Source organism: Marmota flaviventris, chromosome 17 (assembly GCF_047511675.1).
Source record: "Marmota flaviventris isolate mMarFla1 chromosome 17, mMarFla1.hap1, whole genome shotgun sequence".
Lineage (NCBI taxonomy): Eukaryota > Metazoa > Chordata > Mammalia > Rodentia > Sciuridae > Marmota > Marmota flaviventris.
The window spans coordinates 46,558,701-46,579,103 of NC_092514.1; the positions used below are offsets into that span (position 1 = coordinate 46,558,701).

The 20,403-nt window shown below is 36.3% G+C and overlaps 1 protein-coding gene across 2 annotated transcripts in view; it reads right to left on the reverse strand.

The window, feature by feature from the left end:
* Ankfn1 (ankyrin repeat and fibronectin type III domain containing 1) overlaps window positions 1-19,764 on the reverse strand; it is a 146,804-nt gene extending 127,040 nt beyond the window's left edge. Inside the window, exons 1-4 of one of the 2 annotated variants that reach the window (XM_027950358.1) lie at window positions 19,737-19,764; window positions 19,540-19,576; window positions 16,928-17,062; window positions 2,010-2,211 (exon numbers count right to left, since the gene is read on the reverse strand). In XM_027950358.1, coding sequence (XP_027806159.1) covers window positions 2,010-2,211; window positions 16,928-17,062; window positions 19,540-19,576; window positions 19,737-19,764 — 402 coding nt within the window. Of the gene's footprint in view, window positions 1-2,009; window positions 2,212-16,927; window positions 17,063-19,539; window positions 19,577-19,736 lie in introns of those variants that run through there. The other variant, XM_027950357.3, reaches the window with a different exon arrangement.
* Between the last annotated feature and the right edge of the window lie 639 nt (window positions 19,765-20,403).

Sequence of the window (20,403 nt, forward strand, 5' to 3'; positions counted from 1 at the left end):
CCTGTGGTGAGGGGCACAAGTGGCAATGTCCAGGGAGGGTTTCAGGGACTCTGTAACTAACTGGGGACCTGAGAGGGCCAGAATGAAATAAACAAGCCAGCTACAGAAAAAGATATCTATGGACAATATGGTTCTTTCAAAGGATTAGCAATGAAGAAGTGCTCTGGAATTCTCTTACATCATTTCTGTAGCTCATAGGAAGAGACCAACACATACACTACTTACATATTTATCTGGTATCTTCTCCAAGAGTTGCTTGGTCTTTAAAATGTTGAAATACCATTGATCTTGACCTAGCACCATAGTTGCCTGATTAGCATGTGGAAGATCTGTGGTGACCAAATGTTTAGATGGGCAGTTTTTATTTTTAAAAAGTCTTATTAAAAATTGATTGTCTCAAAGACTGCTGGTTGGCTTTAACTGAGTACTCCCCACAAAATGGGAACTAAGGAAAATATGAAGTGATTATGCAAATGCTCATTTTGACAGTGGGAACCCAGGGAATAGAGCTATTTTTGTATGCAGTTCTCTTTGCTATAGAATAGCTGCTGAGTGAAAAATGTTTTGTCCACAATCTGCTAAACTGAAAGGTCTCTGATGCTTGGGCTGCAACTTAACCACAGCCAAACCCTCCCAGAAGATGAGTTAGAAACAAGAAAATGTATTAGAAAACAAATGAGTTCAAAGTTAAAATGCTGCCCTGTCCATAGTGTGTATTTGTTTTTGATTCTTAGTATTTCTGATTTCTCATGATCCATATTTACCTTCATTCTTTAGTCATTTCCTGCTCTATGCTTTTGTTGGCAAATTCTAACTTGCTTCTATCTGGAAAGGTCAGGACTCACTTCTGTTTTAAGTTCAAACAAATGGAGCCATTATAACCTTGCAAAAATACCTGTGTTGAACATGTGCATGTTATGCGCTCAGATTTTACTGAGGGCCAATATAGAAGACTACCATATGAGAACATCTACGGTATTGCCAATACTTCTCTTTGCTATTTGTTGTCACCTAGTTTACTATGACATCTATGCAGGCCAGATGACGTAGCAGCAGGAAAATACTCATTTCTCTTGATGGACTGATAACACTTTCAGTTATCAGCTAATGGGATGCCAAAACCAGTTCTGTTTCCTTTTCTGCTTTCACTGCCTGAGAACTCAAAGATAAGTGTCATAATAAATTTCATGTAGTCTATTTGCCTAGGTTTTTGGTATGTGTGTTTCTCTTTTCATGCTCATATATTTTCTTTCTTTTTAAAAATATTTAATTGAATTTATTTTTTAAATATATGACAGTAGAATGCATTACAATTCTTATTACACATATAGAGCACAATTTTTCATATCTCTGTTTTTTTTATAAAGTATGTTCACACCAATTCATGTCTTCATACATGTACTTTGGATAATGATGTCTATCACATTCCACCATCATTGCTAACCCCCTGCCCTCTCCCTTCCCCTCCCACCCCTCTGCCCTATCTAGATCATATATTTTCTTTTTCTTTCTTTCTTTCTTCTTCTTCTTCTTTTTTTTTTTTTGCTATTTATCCCTTCTACTCCTAGCTATTATATAGTAAATATGCATTCTTTGCCTGGATTCTATTTTATGTCTTTGAAAAGCATGTGGATTATACATTAGATGTAAGTAAGTAATATTAATACTATTATTTGAATGATTACTGGACTTCTCAAAAAAAACTATTTAACCTGAGAGTCCATATTTGTCAAACAGCTACTTTTTTGATTGGTTTCTTTGGTCTAGTAGTGAAAGAAACATTAAAGGGAAAGAAGTTAAGAAAAAGAAAGGAAAAATCTCATAATCACTCATACTTTGTCCACAATCATGGATAGGTGCACTTCCCATCTTGACAGATTCTATTTCAGCATAAAACTGTAAAAATATGAGCTTCAGAAATGAATGTGAATCATCTTAGAATTTCTTTAAACCCAAACGTAAATAAACAAATCTAATTGACAGAAGACTAAAAAGAGTTTTGTTGTTACCACCGAGGTCTTCCTAAGACCCAGCCGATCAGTTCTTGTTCTAAAATAGGCCTCATCAAATGAGGAGTGGCTCCCTTTCAGTTTCTCTGAGAGATTCCGGTACAAGCGTTTGGCAGCATTGGGGGACGATGGGGCACTGTGCTTCTTTGACTGGGAAAGATGTAAATTCTGCATCTGTTGGGTCATTTTTATACAGCAGTTCCTAGGAAAAGGAAAATCTTATGTATTATTTACACATTATAACTGCAAGTTGATAGTAACCATCTTGAATCCTAATACAATATCATAACTGGAAGGGACATCAGAGATCATCAGACCTAATTTCTTTCTGGTTTAGATGAGAAAATTGAAACCCAGGTAAAGGAAGTAGCTTGTTTATGACCACAGAGATAATTGGTAGCAGGAATGACAACCTCCATTTACTATATTACATATTCATTTATATATATATATATATATATATATATATATATATATATATATATATATATATATATATGTGACTTTAGTCTTTTTTGGTATCTCATCCAATTGAGGAAGTGTGTCAATTCTGAAACCTAAGGGTGTGTCCAATTATCTTGGATATATGCAATTGGTACTTTTCTATTTACCTTCTCCTAGACACTGGCCTTTGTTGGGTGGATAAAAAAGTGTAGTTGTTCCCTGAACACCCTCCATTTCTCTTGAGGATAGCAGTCAAATTGTGAAGTTAATTGTGTTCACTTAGTGTGCCCAGGATAGAGATCTTCCAGGGTACTCTCTATGTGCATTCTCCAAATAGACTTAGCTGTTGTTCCAAAAATCTCTTAACAGGTCCCACTAATGTCATAACTGAAGTCAGTTTTTAAGAGATCAGTCATGTCATTTCAAAAGTCATCCACCACTATTTGGGGATATTGTTATTGAAATATTGTTGCTACCAAGACTATGACCACCTAGTGTGTGAATGTGTGTGTGTGTTTTGAATGAGCAAATGTACAAATGAAATCACTAGCCAATGTACTTCAATGCAAATTTACATTCTAATCTTTTCACTATTTTCATCACTGAGGAAACCTCTGGGGCATGCTGCTGTCTTCCAAACACCTCCTATCAAATTTGAGTGGAGTCTTCATTTGTAAGGCTGCATTGCTACTTAGCTGTGACCTTTAGATCATTGCTAGGCCTTAAGTTTTTAGACCCTTACAGACCCTATGACATAAAGCTGTGTAGAAAATCTTTTATTGATCAAACTCTTCACAGAACTGATTTTGATGATTCTTCAGTTCCCAAAAGATAAAATATAAATTCTTTAGCCTCAGATACAAGTGCTTTTCTCATCTCTTACTGTACTTCTACATGTTATATTTTAATCCTTCTGAACTCTGTGGAGTTTTTACTAAATAATTCAAAGGTTTTTTGCCTCTTGGTCTTTGCATATATTACTTTATATGTAAGAGAAGTGAATCTCTGTTTTCATCACCTTAGAAATGGTTATCAATTCTTAAAGTATATTTTTAAGAAGTCTCTGACACTCCCAGGCAAATTTGGTATATGTCTTTATGGCAATCATATTACAATTGCTTGGCTCTGGGTCTCTCAGCTAGTCTATATGTTCCTTATGGGTGAGGACTGCCAAATCCTAATTTGTATATCCTCAGTGCCTAACATGTGGCACAAGGTAAAAGAAATAAAACAGATTAGAGTATAAATTCCTACTCTTTCACCTACTGACTGTGTAATCTTGGATAAGTTACTTAACCAATTTCATTTTTCTCCTTTATAAAATGGGGATAATATGGCATCTGCATATTATTGTTATGAGAATTTGATGTAACAATGCATGCAAAGAGCCTAGTGTATAGGAGGACTCCTAGTAGCTAATGTTTTGTTATAGAAAATATCAATAAATACTTCAAAATAAATGAGTGCACATAGGAGAGTCTGTTACTTGCAATATAGGAGAAAGACTTGGAAAGTCTGTCTTACTTCTCAGCTTGGTTACATTTCACTGGCACCAACCAACCTTAATTACTTTCACTTCAACAAATGCAAATCCATCTTCATGCCATTGCTAAATGTCCTTAGGCATGTTTTAAGTCTTACTTGCAATTTCCTCCAAGACAGAAAGATTTCCTGGCTCCTTACAAGGTGATCAGGCACAATCAGACTTAGTCACATCCATCAGGCCCCACCCAGTCTTAGCTAAGTGGGCATGTTTAACATTTGGAAGAATGACACAAGGCATTGTCTGTTCTGTGTGTGTGTGTGTGTGTGTGTGTGTGTTTGAGTTTATAAATAGTCATTTTAATTATTCACAAAAGCTGAAAAGAAAAAGTTAGGTTATTTGTCATCTTTGTCCTTCCATCTATAAATTCTTTACCTTTGCTTCAATAGCAGTTACAGGACTTCCTCTAATTTATTTCTTTTCATACCTACAAAAATTCCAGATTCATGTGCAAGCTGGATCACATGGGGATTGCCTTAACCTCTTTCTTTCTGCCTTCTGTCTCTAGCCTTTTCCTTCAGCATTAATGTCCTAGTTTAAGCCATCTGTCTTGTCTACATCATTATTGTTCCCAAAATAACTCTACATTCTTTTGTATCTCCTACAATGCCCAGGAGTCCAGTAAATAAATTCTTGTCGATTGATCAAATTCCAGTGACTTGCCCTCTAACTGATGACACCTACCCACAGGGCCCCTTTTGTCTTTGCTCATCTCCCATCTGTTTCCTTCCGTCAAAACAGGTTGACTTTCTCTGTCTCTTTGACTCCCTTCTCACACTCCCCCAGCTGTCCCTTTCTTCCAGCTATTCTTCAGTATGTTTCCACTCTTCTAGCTTTCATCTATCATTATGGTCTGTTCTTCTCCTCTATATTTAAAATTTTGCCAGATGAAAGATAGTGACAAAACAATTTTCTGGTATCTATGTTTATAAATATAAATACCTCTCCCAACTCTATTTTTTTTTTACCCTTATGGAAAGAGAGAAGCATTTGAAAATCAGTGTAGTTTTGGCTCTGGAATTTGGTGTACCCAGACATCTATCCTGATATCGTTACCTGCAATCTATGTGACTTTGGACACTTTATTTAAATTTTCTGAGTTATTTAATCATATATAAATGGGCATAATAGTACATTTCTTATGAGTTGTGAATATTAATCAACACATAAAAGGTACTATCTTGTTTGGTGCATTTTAACCACTTGATTAATAGCAGTAATTGTTCAGGTTACACCAAGTCTTCTTCCCAAACTAGAGACACTGAAGTATATTGTAATGATTTATTTTTCTTGCTTGTTTTAAAATTGTCTTGAGTCTGATTTTATGTACTTAGTATATTATTTAGTTTTTATATTGAGAGAAAAATGTAAGTTCAGATATTTTTGGGATGTATCTTTATAGTAACTAATATTAAAGCAACTAGGAAGGAGAACTTCAGACTATTAGAGTAGAGTTGAATAAAGAAAAATCTAAAAATAATTGAAAAAAATAATAGAAAATATAAAATAAAGAAGTAGGGCTAAGATAAAATATATTCATGAATAGAATGTATTAAGAGTTTACTTTTCTCCTAATAAAAGGCAAAAGTTCTCCAAATGGAACTTTAGAAAGGTTGTTTATAAGTGGTATACCTAAATAAACATTTCTCTCTCTCTCTCTCTCTCACACACACACACACAAAAAAAAAAAAAAAAAAAAAAAAAAAAAACCTAAAAATAAAAACTAGTACATCAGTGGGAAGGGTAAAGAAGGGAACTTTAGGAATCTTTTCCTCCATAAAAGCAATGAGAATACTGGTAATGTTATCAGAATTAACTTTTCAGAATCCTGGAGTTTTTGTTAAACAAAGGCTTGCAATAATCCAGGAATGCTTATTCCAGAAAAAGAATGGCATGCTTTGCAGCATGTTATTTACCCTGATTCCTATCTTCTCTAGCTCTGTGTAACCATTGCAAACAAGAGTGCACATTCATGGGGATAGGACAGGGTTGGAACTCCTTCAAAATTTCTATTTGTGGAGAACTGTCATTATTTGAGACACCTGATGGTTCCCAGGAAGACCTCATATATTAGGCTTGTTTTTATTTGAACTGACTTGGAGCACACCAGGGCAAATAATCTTTTACTTAGGGTACTTGTCAAAAATAAGCATCAAAAAATTTTTAATACTTTTTAAAAATTGTACAAAAGTAGGGCAATGAGATATTCATAGAGGGCTTTGAAAAAACTCTGCCATATTCCTGTGAATCTAGGAATCTAGGAATCTAGGGCTGGGGACAGAACGTGGTCAAAAAATAAATAAATAAACAAATCTCTCTGAGAATATTCTAAATTTCCATTTTTATCTGACATTGAGGCTCCATTTAAACAGGAAATGAAGACTAAGGCAGAGTTATCAACCACTGGGTATGCTCTAACACACAGATTCTTTCTGCAAGAGGGGGACTTGCTTATTATAGGTATTTAAGGAAATCTCTGTCAAGTTGTTATCTGACCTCTAAGAAACAGAGACTTCAGTAGCCACATATGACAAAAAATAGACTTCAAAAATTTAATTCTGAAAAAATCAGTAAACAACAACAGCAAAAACAAAGACCGGGAAGGAAAGTGAATCTAATTTGATTTTCAGAGTTTCCACATTATATTATTAAAATGCTTAGTTTACAAAAAATTATGAGACATTTAAAGAAACAAAAATTATGACTCATGCCCCCAAAATAAATTTGTCAATAGAAATTACCCCAAAGAAGTCCACATGTTAGACTTAATGCACAAAGACTATAAATTAATGATTTTAAATATGTTCAGAGAACTAAAGTAAATCATGTGTAAAGAAATGAAAGAAACCATTAGGATGATGTCTCACTGAACTGAGATTATTAATGAAGAGAAATTTTAAAAAGAACGAAATAGAAATTCTGGAATTGAAAAGTGCAATAACTGAAATGAAAAATTCACTAGAGGAATTCAACACCATATTTGAGCAGTCACAAGAAAAAAATCAGCAAGCTTGAAGGTAAATCCATTCAAATTTACCAGTCTGAGGAGAAGGAGAAAGAATGGAGGAAAATTAACAGCCTCAGAGATTTGTGGGACATTGTCAAGTTTACCTATGAATGCATAATAGCATTCCCAGAAGAAAGAGGGGTAAAGACAGATATTTGAAAATAGTAATAGATTTGTATATTACAAATTAATCTACACATCCACAAGCTTAGAAGTAGTAAGTAGCATAAATTCAAAGAAATTCACCCCTCAATATATCATTATCAAACTTTCAAAAGACAAAGCCAAAGATTCTTATAAATAGCATAAGAAAAATTACTTGTTGAATACAAAGGATCCTCAAAAAAAATTGTCAGCTAATCTTTCACCAGAAACCATGAAGGCCAAAAGTGTAATGAATTATTGAAAGTGGTAAAAGAAAAATACTTTAAAATAAAATTTTCTCTATCCAACAAAACTATACCTTCATAATGCAGGGAGAATTAAGATATTACAAAGGTGATAAACAAAAACAGAGAATTTGTTATTAGGCTTTCCCTAAAGGAGAGTCCTTTGGGCTGAAATAAAAGAACACATTAAAAAGTAACTCAAATCCACATGAAGAAAGAACATTAGTAAAGAAACTACATAGGTAAACGTAAAACAGTATAAATATAAAAAGTATGAATCAATCTTTTAAGTTGTTTATTTTTCCCTCTTTCTGGGTTAAACAATGAAATCAAGAAAATAATTTCACTTCAGTAGTATCAAAAATATTAAAATACTTAGGAATACATTTAACTAGGTAAGTAAAAAGCTAATTTTTCCCAAAACTACAAAACATTATTAAAACAGACTAAAGACAATCTAAATAAATAAAAGACATTCCTTGTTCATGGACTTAATATTACCTAGCCAACTTGAGACTCCAGTTGGAAACTGGAGCATGAGGTAGTAGTGGTTCTTCTGTGGGAAATCCCTTTCTATTCAACTGCTTTCTCTGCATTACAGAGATTTCTCCTTCCTTTTGTCCTTTTGGGCTTCGCTGTTCCTTACTGTATTTTCCTTAATCTCTTTACCCCTTTGTAAATGTTCATATTATTAACCTCCCCTGGATTACTTGGTTTGAATGTGGTATATAATTCTTACTAGGATCTAGCAACCACAAGGATGTCTTGAAAACCATAGCAAGAGTACTCTTTGCGTCATTAAATTGAACTGGAAAGAAAAAGACTTAGATGTTGAATGAAATACCTGATAGGTAATATAGATACAGAGTCCAGGAAGGAGACTGAAGAGGGAAACTATTTTTTGTTTGGGATAGCACTCTTTTCAGAGTATTCCTTGTTAGCCAGTTTCACAGAACACACCACAAGTGGAGGTCTCCATTACACTGTATTCCCTTCTTCAACCCCAAGATAATCATGGAAGTTTAAGCACAATATTAAAAAATTAGGACTTTGATATAAGACTGACCCAAGCTTTATATTTTGGCTTTTCTGCTTATTAACTATATGACCTTGAGTAAGTTATTTAGTTTGTCTGGGCTTCAATTTCCTCATCATTAACATTATTTCTCTTCTAAATAATAATAGTCATGCAATAATCTAAAAGGAATATCAGAGTTTTCAATGTGAGGATATATGTAAATAGTTTAGCAGAGTATCTAAAAATAGGTGTTTAATAAATACCAGCTATTATCTCATAATAGCTCTGTTGAGTTGTCACTCACATGTTATAAATTACCTGTGTTTAAAAGGTACAATTTGATAACCTTTGACATGAATGTACACTTGTGAAACCATTGCCACAGTCAAGATAATGAACATTTCTATTGTACTAAAAAGATTCCTTATCTCTTTGTAATCTTTCTCCCTTTCCCCTAAATAAATTCCTTTTGCTAATGCCTCTGTTTCCAGGAAATTACACATTTAATTTCTGATAAAATAGATTAAATTTCATGTTCTAGAATTTCATATAAAGGGAATCATCAGTATGTACTCCTTTTTTATCCAGCTTCTTTAATTTGGATTATTTTGAGACAGTGTGTGTCAATAGTTCTTCATTTTTTATTGCTAAGTAGTATTCTATTGTGTAGCTATATAACTGCTTATACATTTGTTAGCTATTTGTTAGCTATTATTTTCACAAGAAAAGTTAAAACCCATGGAATTCACCCTAAAAAAGTATGCATTTTTTTCTTTCATCAGAAAGGCTGAGCTGCAATGAGGGGTACATATGGTTGGCTGAAGGTACAATGTGGCTACGGGACCAGATTTTAGGAGATAATTAGCTAGGAGGACACTTCCCTAGGAAAATCAACTTCTAGTACTGCTTGTGCTTTTCCTGCATCCTCATGGTTTTTCTTATTCTAAAATCCTTAACAAAAGTCATATTAAGTTTCAGAGTCTGCAAACCATTTAAGAAAAAAAATGATGCCAAATTCGACACAAAACCATTTTAAAAGTCTGTCTTCATTTTTAAAGTTTAATATAATTGCCCTGGTATTTATTTATTTATTTAGGTACCAGGGATTGAACTCAGAGCATTTGACCACTGAGGCACATCCCCAGCCCTATTTTGTATTTTATTTAGAGACAGGGACTCACTGAGTTACTTAGGGCCTTGTTGTTGCTGAGGCTGGCTTTGAACTCGCAATCCTCCCCAGCCACTGGGATTACAGGTATGCACCACCAGGCCCAGCCATCATTGACCTGTTTTTAAAAAAACAAGTTTCACAAGAAAAGAGAAGAATGGCTCAATGTTTGTCATGAGAATGGAGGCCTCAACAAGAATATTAGCAATTAAAATCCAGCAAGGTTTATTCTGGGAATGCAAGGTTACTATAACATTTGATCACCATAAATATCTCTGTAATTTCTGCATTAAGAGAAAAGTAATAATAATAATAAAAAACCCTACACCATTTGGTCACCTCCACAGATGCAGATTGGATGTTAATAATATACAACTTCCATTCATGCTTGAAAAACTGTCTTTCAGGAATATAAGAATCTACAAATTCTATAGCCAACATCAAATATAATGATTAAATATCAAGTGCTTCCTTCTGGGAAAAGAAAGAAGGCAAAAATGCCCTCTGCCACTTTTTCTATTATACTGGACACCCTCATAGTGAATGAGGGCAAGACAAATAAATATAATATGCATAGACACACACATACACACACAGAGGAAAGAAGTAAAATAGACTTCATTTTCAGATGATGTAAAAGTTTATGTAGAATAAATTAATTAATCTTCAAAAATCTACTCAGCATGAACATAATAAAATATATGAAAAAACTATATACTGACAAATACATGACATTATGAATGAAATTAAAGAAGAACTAAATAAATAGAGTTATGCCTTATTTATGGATTGGAATAATTACTATTGTTTAGATGTGAGTCTTCCAAAATGACCTATATATTCACTGCAATCCTAATCAAAATACTAGCAGTTCTTTTTTGGTAGAAATTTATTATCTGACTTCAAAATTTTTAAAGAAATGGAAAGGATCTAAAATAGCAAAAATAATTTTGAAGCAAAAGAACAAATTTGGAAGATTTATACAACTTGATTTCAAGATTTTCTGTAAAGCTATGGTAACCAAGACATATGGAATCAGTTTAAGAATAACTATATAGATAAAGAAAATGTCATAAGGATAGAAACAGATGAATGAAGTAGACTGGAGATCCCAGAATAACCTGCACGTATATGATAATTGACATTTGAAAATGTGCCAGTGATTCAATAGGGAACAAAATAATTATTTCAAAAAAAGACCTTACTTCACATTATATACAAACTTTAATTTGAAATAGATCACAGATCCTAATGTAAAAGATAAAACTATACAATGCTTGGAAGAAAGCATAGGAGAAAATCTTTGTAAACTTGAATAAAAGATTTCTTAGAGATGTTACAAAAAGTGCAAAGCATAAAATAATTGATAAATTTGGCTTATCAAAAACTTCTGCTCTTTGAAATATTATAGCTTTAACTGTCCACACTGTGGGACTTGTGAAGGATTTGTGAATATATGAAGAGATGAACTGTAAAAAATAGAGTAACAGTAGCCTGGAAAATCAAGATCAAAATGACAAGAGGTGCCTGTGGAGAATGGTGCCTCCCAGCACTTCCCTGGCCACCACCTGCTGTTTCCAGGGGCTTTGCTGCTTGCTTGACCTCCACCACCCTGCCTTAACACCACTGCTGTCCCCATGGAGGGTGAACCATACTGCAGCACCCCTGACACAACAAGACCCAAGGAGGGTCCACCTCCACTGATAGCTACCTTGAGAGACTGGGAAATGAGAAAAACTGGACCAAGAAGGGACAGGAGACTAGTAGTAGTCAGCAAATAATTTCCTCTCCATGCCATCCCTGGGAATTTTCCTGGGGGCTTCACTGACACACAAGTAAACAAGAATATGTGTTCTTGTGGTGCTCTGGGTATTTCAGTTACAAAGCACCTTCATTTTTTTTTCTTATCCCCTTTTTCCTTCAACCCTGGTTTTCCAAGATTGTATCTCCCAAAACCCAATACATCAGTCATAATCAAGCTTTGTTAAATGAAATGTACTAATAATGCTACAAGGAAGTAAGTGCTATTATTATATCCTCAGGCACAGAGAAGTTATACAACTTGTCTAAGACCTTATATCCAGTAAATAAGATGTAAGATTTAAACTCTGACCCCAAGCCCCATGCTCTTAACAACTCTGCTATTATTATTCTTAAGGTGGCTTGATCTAGCTGCCAGTCAGATGCTTCTCTCTAGATCTTGATTCTGGAGACAAGACTTCTTATACCTTTTATGGTCCTGGCACTTCCAGAGTCCATGCTTCAGTGAATCTTGGTTGTGGGAATTTTTCATTGTATTTGTAATGTGAAAAGAGATCTGAGCCAATATGGATGAGAAACAGTTGTTAAGATGTGGCATATTAGAAATAGGAGTTCTAACCATTCTTGACAGCTGGGTGGCAGTTATTCAGTGAAGGGAACATTACTGTCTGGGACAATATTGTTCTTCTTTCTGTGATGTGAACTAGGGAACCTTCAGTCTTCAACCTACCTATCACTATCCGGAAAAAAGTTTGACCCCTTTCATTCTCCACCTGCTGTTAACATGACAAGTGTGTCTTTGATTGCTAAAGGGTGGCCAATTCTATTACAATGATGACATAACAGAGTGGAAGCAGCCTGACTAGAGTGTGTGTGTGTGTCTATATATATACACACACATATAAATACATATATGTATATATGTGTATATGTATATATATAAAATATCACATGCATGTATATGAAATATACATTACACACATATAAATAAAATATTATAAAATATCACATATGCAAAATATTACACATATATAATTATATACAATATATTATACACATAATATATATGACATTGCACATACACATATATATTTCTATACTAAGTTTTGAAAGGTTAGTTGTGACTTCATGACAAGAAGAAAATTGATTTTTGAATCTTTATAGCATATGTTTATGGGGAAGAGGTGAAAAGATAATTAACATTGATTCTATAGTTCAACAAACACTTATGGAAGATCTATTCTGCAATCTATGTATCCTGGGATAGACTCTGGAAATTTATAAGTGAATAGAGTTTCATGTAGAGTAACCCGCTATATTGGTTTGCCTAGAATTGAGAAAGTTCCCAGGATGCAGCACTCCCAGCGTTAAACCAGGAATGTCCTGGGCAAATTAAGATGAGTTGTTTATCCTATCTGTCCCCAAGGAGCTCATATGTTAGAAAGGAAGACAGTGAAACAAATATGTAGTTATCAAATAGTGTGGTGTGTGAAATAGGATAATAATGAGAGTTTACACTTCTATAGCTCCCTCTGTGAGCCAGGTAATGTTCAGAATAATGCCCATCTTAGTCCATTCAGGCGGCTTTAACAAACCAACGTAAACTGGATAATTTATAAACAACAGGAATTAATTTCTCACTGTCCTGGAGGCTGGGAAGTTCAAGACAAAGGTGTCTGCAGATTCAGTGTCAGGACAAGGGATGCTTTCTGATTCACAGGCAGCACCTTCTTGCTGTGTCCTCACATGATGAGAGGGGCTAGCTAGCTCCTGGGTGCTTTGGGGAGGCACAAATCCAAGCCACGAGGGCTGTGCTTTTATGACTTTACCACACCCAGAGGCCTCACCTCCTAATACCATTAACTTGAATGTTAGGATTTCAACACATGAATTTGGCGGGGGGGCACAAGAATTCAGTACATTGCATTGCATTGACATCTTTTAACTTCTTGAATTCTATAATAGTCATTTTGAAGGAAGGATTGTTATTATCTCCATTTTACATATGTAAGAAATTGAGGTATTAGTAAAAGGTAGATATGGGATTCAAATGCAGGCACTCTGGGTCTGTATCTGAGTTCTTAACCTCCAAACACTTTTCTCAAGAAATCCAAGACCTAGAAATAAAACAGAGGGGTGAGTGGTTGACTTTTTGGGTGAGAGGAGACGATCATGGGAAAAGATGTTGTGGGGAAATGGGTCAGAGAAGGTGATGCCTGAAAAGGATTTGAAACGAGAAAAGAGAAATTGATGAGCAAGGATAGATAAGGGCATTCCAGGCATAAGTCTACAATGATGAGAAAGGTCATGGTGTGGCTGTTAGTCAGGGCCAGAGCATGGGGGAATGGAAGTCCTCTGGATGAAAGTCCTCTGACCTTTGACACACGGTGGAACACTTTGTAGACAATGCTGAGACTTTGGGGAAGAAACCTGGAGAGATAATGGGGCCAAATCATCCAGGGCCTCTCACATACAATAAGGAACACATATTTTAACTTGGGCACAACAGGAGAGCACCAGAGACCCTTATGTGATGGATATGCCAATTATCCTGATCTGATCATTGCACATTGTATACATATATTGAAATGTCATACTGTACCCTATAAATAGGTACAATTAGTATGTGTTGATTAAATATACACACATATTTTAAAAGTTGAAATTTGCATTTTTAGAGAATTACTCTGGTAGCAGCCAGAAGATTATCAAAAGGAAAGAAGTGTGATAATGGTAGCAGAGAATAATCAAGTTCAGATCTCTTGAAAATGTCCCATGAACAGGGACAAGAGAGGGCTAGACAAATTTAAAAGATGAACAAAATAGACCAGACTTGGTTAGTGATTGGATGGAGGGGCTAAAGTGATCAAGAAACCTGAAGATAAATTCTGTGAGCCTTGTTGGTTGGCTGGGTGCATGATGGGTTCACCAATAATGGGGGAAAAAAAGGAATATAGCAGGAAATGTGAATTTCAAAGGGGAAAGGATAGTGGGTTTGGCTTTCCACATGTGACTCTTAAAGACCTATTAGAACAATTTATCGGGCATTGTTTAATTCAAGTATTCCATAAAAAGAAGGAAATAGCTTGTCCTAAGGACTTCCTACTTTTCTGATTGAGAGTGAAATAATAATTGTAAAGGAAGTTCTTAGAGGCAAGTATGAAGTAAATAGAAAGTCTAATAATTAATATCATAATAATTCAACATCCTTTGGGGTGCCCTTGAGGTAAAAACATTAATACATTCATTTATGATATCAGTGGCTTAATTTGTTATTCCTTGTAAGAATGTTTGTATTTTGTAAAAGAGCAATACCTGACAGGATCCCTAATTAAAGTATTTCGGGTAACCAAATCCTAAAGGTGAGACAGTGTCTTTGGCAAATGAGGCTTCTAGATCATCTCAACTCATAGTACATTTATAGCTTTCAATTCCATGTGCAAGAGTGTGGGGGTAATTTGAAGAACTAGAAGTTGCCACCAGTTCTATACATGGATTCTACCTACACATGAACTACTCCCTGAAAAATACTTACATATTTTTTTCAAAACATTGGAGACCGTTAGAATTCTGGAATCTTAAATATAGGAAAAAAGCTATTACTGAACTACTTTGAAAAATAATCCTGATTATTTGCATATTCACCTATTTATTTGATTATCTATTGAATAGTTATTCAATTATTTACCTATTTATTTGAATTCTATTTTTAGATTTGTTCTCTCCTGATCACGCTTCCTTCTGAGTGTTCTATATCCTTTAGATGGGGCATACAGCCCTTCATCCCTACATACACTCTCCTCTGAGGCTCTGTATTCAGGATTATCAGCATGAAGGGGCCCATCTTTAGCTGATCCAACAAGGGTAGGTATTCAGGAAAGTGATCACAAAATGATTTTATGTAATAAGACAATAATTTATTTTTCATAGCTTATACTACTCAGTTATGCAAGCATTTAATGTGACTAAGCTTGCTGCAAAGAAAATCAAAGAAAATGCCCAATTACTGGAAAAGAGGCTTCCCCACCCCCACCCTTCATGCTCCACTTGCATTCTGATGAATAGTCTCTGGATTAAAGTGCATTGACAATGACCTTCATTGCCCAATGCACACTTTAACAAAAGAGCTTAGAGTGGTAGCTTCTGGATACGTTAATTGAGTTTAGCATGTCTTCTTTGAAATTATCAGGGATGGAGGGAACAGAGGGATAGAGATCCAGGAAAGGCTAAGGGAATTTCTCAAAAACACAAAATAAGTCTGGGACTTGGAAAAAGTGCCCCACTATCTTGACATCTCTCCCATCCCCTAACCAGGAGGTAATTTTATCTCCTTCCTGTTGGAACACCATCAATAGTGAAATAGCCAAATCACATGGGAGAATGATCCTGCTCTTTGATTGAGTGTCTAGGGATCCTTTCTACAAGGCAAAACTTCACCCATCTCTGGGATTTCCTGGTTTTGGCTTTTATTTAGAGAATCATGCTGCTCTCTGTTCTAACATCATCCATCTTTGTCAGCACCCAAGGCCACAACTTCATTGGAATGGCCTGTGACGTATGGCAGATACAGTGCACAAAGACATTGAACTCTATATGATGTTTATATGGACTCTCAGCTCACCAGAGATGGATTGATGCTGCCATAAAGTTTTGTGGTATCCAGGCAAGGCAAAGACTGAGGAAACTGGTTGAGGGAGGGTAAGAAAAGCAATATCTTTCTCCATTCACTTTACCCCTCTAAGAAGTTGGCTTACATCATATTTAGGAAATGAAGAAGTCAAGTGAGTATGAGGATTTTTGGAACCCAGCACAGAAGCAGACTCACCCTTGATTATCAATGGTATTCCCTTTGGCTTTTCCAGGCCAAGAACAAGCACTTAAGAGTAGAAAGACACTTAAAATATCCTGCTTTGAGCCTAGTGCACCCTAGCAACCATATTAATGGAATAAAGGCAAAACTTAAGGAATGTAGATGTGGAAGTGGCAGTGGGTCAAGCAAGAGTTTGGATGCATGTCCATTGTGTGCATCCTCAGCATCACGATCATGATGTTATTTATGGGCATGCTCACCCAGGATGGACAGAATGCTGGCATTAAACTCTATATGCCCAGCCTGCAAACTGGCTATAAGATACCAGTATGCCTGAGTTTAAATTCAGGATTATTAGCATGAAATTACCCATCTTTACCTGATCCAATAGGTGTAGGTATTCAGGAACCTGATTAGAAAATGACTTTATATAATAAAACAGTAATTTAATTTTCATAGCTTATGCTAATCAGTTATGCAAGCATTTAATATGATTAAGCTTACTGCAGAGAAAATCAAAGAAAATAACCAATTATTAGAAAAGGGGCTTCCCTACCCCCACCCTTCATGGTTCACATGGAAGTGTATGTGCTATTGCAGACCACTGTGTCTGTGCTTGGTTGCATCCTTCATGGACTGCCTGCAGCTAACTTTGGAAGATGCAGATTTTTTTTTTAAAGCATTTAAACCACAGCAATACAAACACATTTAAAAAATAATCAGTGACTAAGAAAGCCTCACGTTCACATGAAAAAAGACAACAATAAATTTCACTTACCAGTTTAGGTTGTTCGAGGCAGCAGAGGAACAAGTTGTTGGTAATTGTCCAGTGCTTTCATTCAATAAATCACATTGGCTTTGCTTTCTCCTGTGGCTCAGCCTCTGCGTAAAGCAAGCGAACCTCCTTCCTATTCTGTGTAAAGAATAAAACGCGAACAGGATCACTACGGGCAAGAGCTGAAGTCCATGATCACTAAGCTACTATTAATGCAAAATAAAAGAGCAAATGATGCACAGGGTGAGAAGGGGAGAGGGAAACAGCTTGGCTCAGAATCTAGGTGTATTCTTGGGACTGCAGCCTGGGAAAGGCTTGTGTGCGTGTAGTTAAAAGATGCCATGACTTCAGTGTGTTTAGCCTATCCTATCTGTGAGGACCACTCGGAACAGCATGCAAGAACAACAAGCTTCATGTCAAACAATGCTGACTCTGAACTGGATGTCGCTCCAGGGTACAGGGAGTCAGACAGTTAGCTTTGTACTTTATCAATGGCAGAGAAAGAATTACCACCTGGCATCCAAGAGCCTGTGAAGAGATCTGTGGCTATAGCTCTTCTGGGGCCAGCCCCTTAGTTCCACAGCTGCCTGGGACCAGAAGCACACAGGTGGCAGCACATCTCCTCAACACGGGGCACCCATGCATGTTCCCAGTAAGAGTAAGGGGATCCCTTAAGGAAGCTCTAAATCCAGTCGGGGCTGTTCAACCTAGTCTTAGGTTTCTGTCTAAGCAGGTCTGAGAAAGTAGTCGGTAGACCTGGCACTTAGCACCAAGAGGCTCAGTCTCAGGCAGAAGATTACAGTGCTGCTTCTGTGCCAGCCACAAATGGGTGCACCTGCCTTCTTTCACAGTGTTATGCTTTACATGACTAATGAAACACAAAATATATTTCCTAGAAAGCCACATGTAGGCATTTTGGTTTTTTTCTCCCTGAAGTAAGATGCCAAATGACCATCTCTGGCTGTTGATTATGTCAGGGATGCTTTGCTGATTAAAATGCATATGAATACTGTGCACACACACATGCACCTCCATGCATGAATACACACACACACACACACACACACACACACACACCCCACAGCCCTAGCAACAGCATTAAGAATCTTTCTGAAGCTCTATTCAGATACTGTCTCTGCCAAATGAATGCTTAGCTGTTATGATGACTTCAGGGATAATTTTGGACTCTTTTACTAGGTACTGAATCTGGTTTGTTATTTATACCTGGAGCCAAATCAACTCCTAAATTTCAAATGTGACTCTATGGCAAATCAAGAGAAAGTTTCTTGGTTATAAGCAAGAGGGTGGAGTGGTAATATTTGGCCTGATAATTTCTTAGAATCCTGGGAATGGCATCTTGTATTCCTGAAAATTTCCTCCTTTCTAGATATACCACCTGGCCCCCAACTCCCCCCAGCAGCTCATTTGCTCCAGCAGGTGGCTGCTCTGGAGCTGGGTTCGGAGTTGCAGCTCAGTGACTTAGAAAACCTGGGGGTCCAAAGGAAGAGCCAATTTAGCTTTTTAGAACTGTCTTACTTTTTCTGTTCATATTAGAAAGGTGAAAATCTCCTTCTGGAACATTTATTCTTTCTTTCCTTGGACTTATCTGTCCTGTTGGAATTGCTATGAATAATCTAATTTGGGAATATTCTTGCCCTTGAGATTCAGAAGGCAAATTTCTTTCCATCAAGGATTAAGAAAGGGCCAGTCTACCCTTTCATACCTTATGCCTAAATGGTTTCTAAATAAAAACATTCACTCTACTTTCTAAAAAAATCTTTGACTTTAATGCAGATTTACATATGTTCTGTCTGCTAGGGTGAGCCAGGTGACTCTGAGTGACTCTTAAGAAGGTCAGGGTCTACCTAGAGGGGTCATGAGTTCAATCTGATATGTAAATCTAAGGGGACAATGCCCCTGTGACAGCAGCACTCCCTGGAGCAAATATGGGTTGAGCATAGTTAATCTAAAATCTGATATCCAACCAAAATGCTCCAAAATCCAAAACTGAGTGCTTACATGATACCACTGGTGGAAGATTCTGCATCAAAAGTTTCATGCACAAAATTATTAAAACAATTGTATACAATTACCTTCAGGCTGTGTATATAAGGTATATATGAAACAAATGAATTTTGGGTTTAGATTTGGGTTCCATTCTCAAGATATCTCATTATGCATATGCAAGCATTCCAGACTACAAAATCTGGGACACTTCTGGTCCAAGCATTTTGGACAAGGGCTACACAATCTGCACTAAAGTCTCAGTCAAAAAGCCCAAGCTCATTGCAAAGGAGATTCATTCCTTCATCCATTCATTCACTAATCCATTCTTCAACAGACGTTTATTATGCATTTAGTAGATGTGATAGTGTGTCAATGTGACATTAAAACCTACAGAGAAAGCATAAAATCCTTGGTGTAACTTAGTCAAACTCTGTAGTCTGATCCTGCTTACCTTTATAGCCAAATCCCTCATCTCCTTCCTACTTACTTTCCTTGTGGTAGACTTTTTGAATATTCTGCAGTTTCTTAGACATGCCAGATTCATTCTTAATGCCAGATCATCACAGATGATGTTCTTCTACTTGGGTGCTGAGTGAGCTTTGTCTGACTTCACTCTTGGGCAGCTTTGGTGTCTTGGCTTAAATACTACCTCCTAAGGGATATTCTCCTAGCCCTTGGTGTATTCAGTTCCTTGCTTTGTGGCTGGAGATTGTGACACCTGATGCTCTCTGTCAGTGTATCCATCACATTTTATTGCACTTGTATGGTATCAGCCATCTCCATTATATTTTAAGAGTTTAAGTGCAAAGTCTCTTATTCACTGCTATTTCCATTGTGTAGCAGAGTTCCTGGCACATAGAAAACATTCAGTCAATATTTAGTATTTTGTGGAAGTGCCTAGTATGTATTTATTGAATGAATGAATAAACCACCTCAAATAATAAGGAGAGTCTTAACCTTACAGGAAACTTAAAGTTCTCTTGGTATGTGTACTTTTTTTCTTACCAAGTGGCCATCCACTGGAAGTTTGCCTCCTCTAGTCTTTCTCAATGAATCTCAGCCTTTACTGATCATGTCCTTACTTTTTCCCCCACTCCCTAGCACTTTTACAGCATGTTCTTGTTTTGTGTTCTCCAGCTGTTTCCTGAAGTGTGTCTCATCTCTACAAACTGGTATTCTCCTTAACTCCAAGCATAAGCCTATAATTATGTGATGTTTGATTCATTGAACAGCAAACATTTGAACAGGGAGTTAAGTGATCAGAATCTCTTTTAGGAAGACTTCTTTAGTAATTACTACAAAAACAGACATGGGATCGAGAAGCAGCTTTGCCCTTTCTTTCCTCCCTCTCCCTCCTTGCCCCCCCTTCCATGTCATAACACCAGTGTTCTCATTGGGAACACAGAGAATGTTTTATCCATCCATATTCTGAACTTCCCCTCCACCTAGTTCCACCCCCACAGCTATTTCAC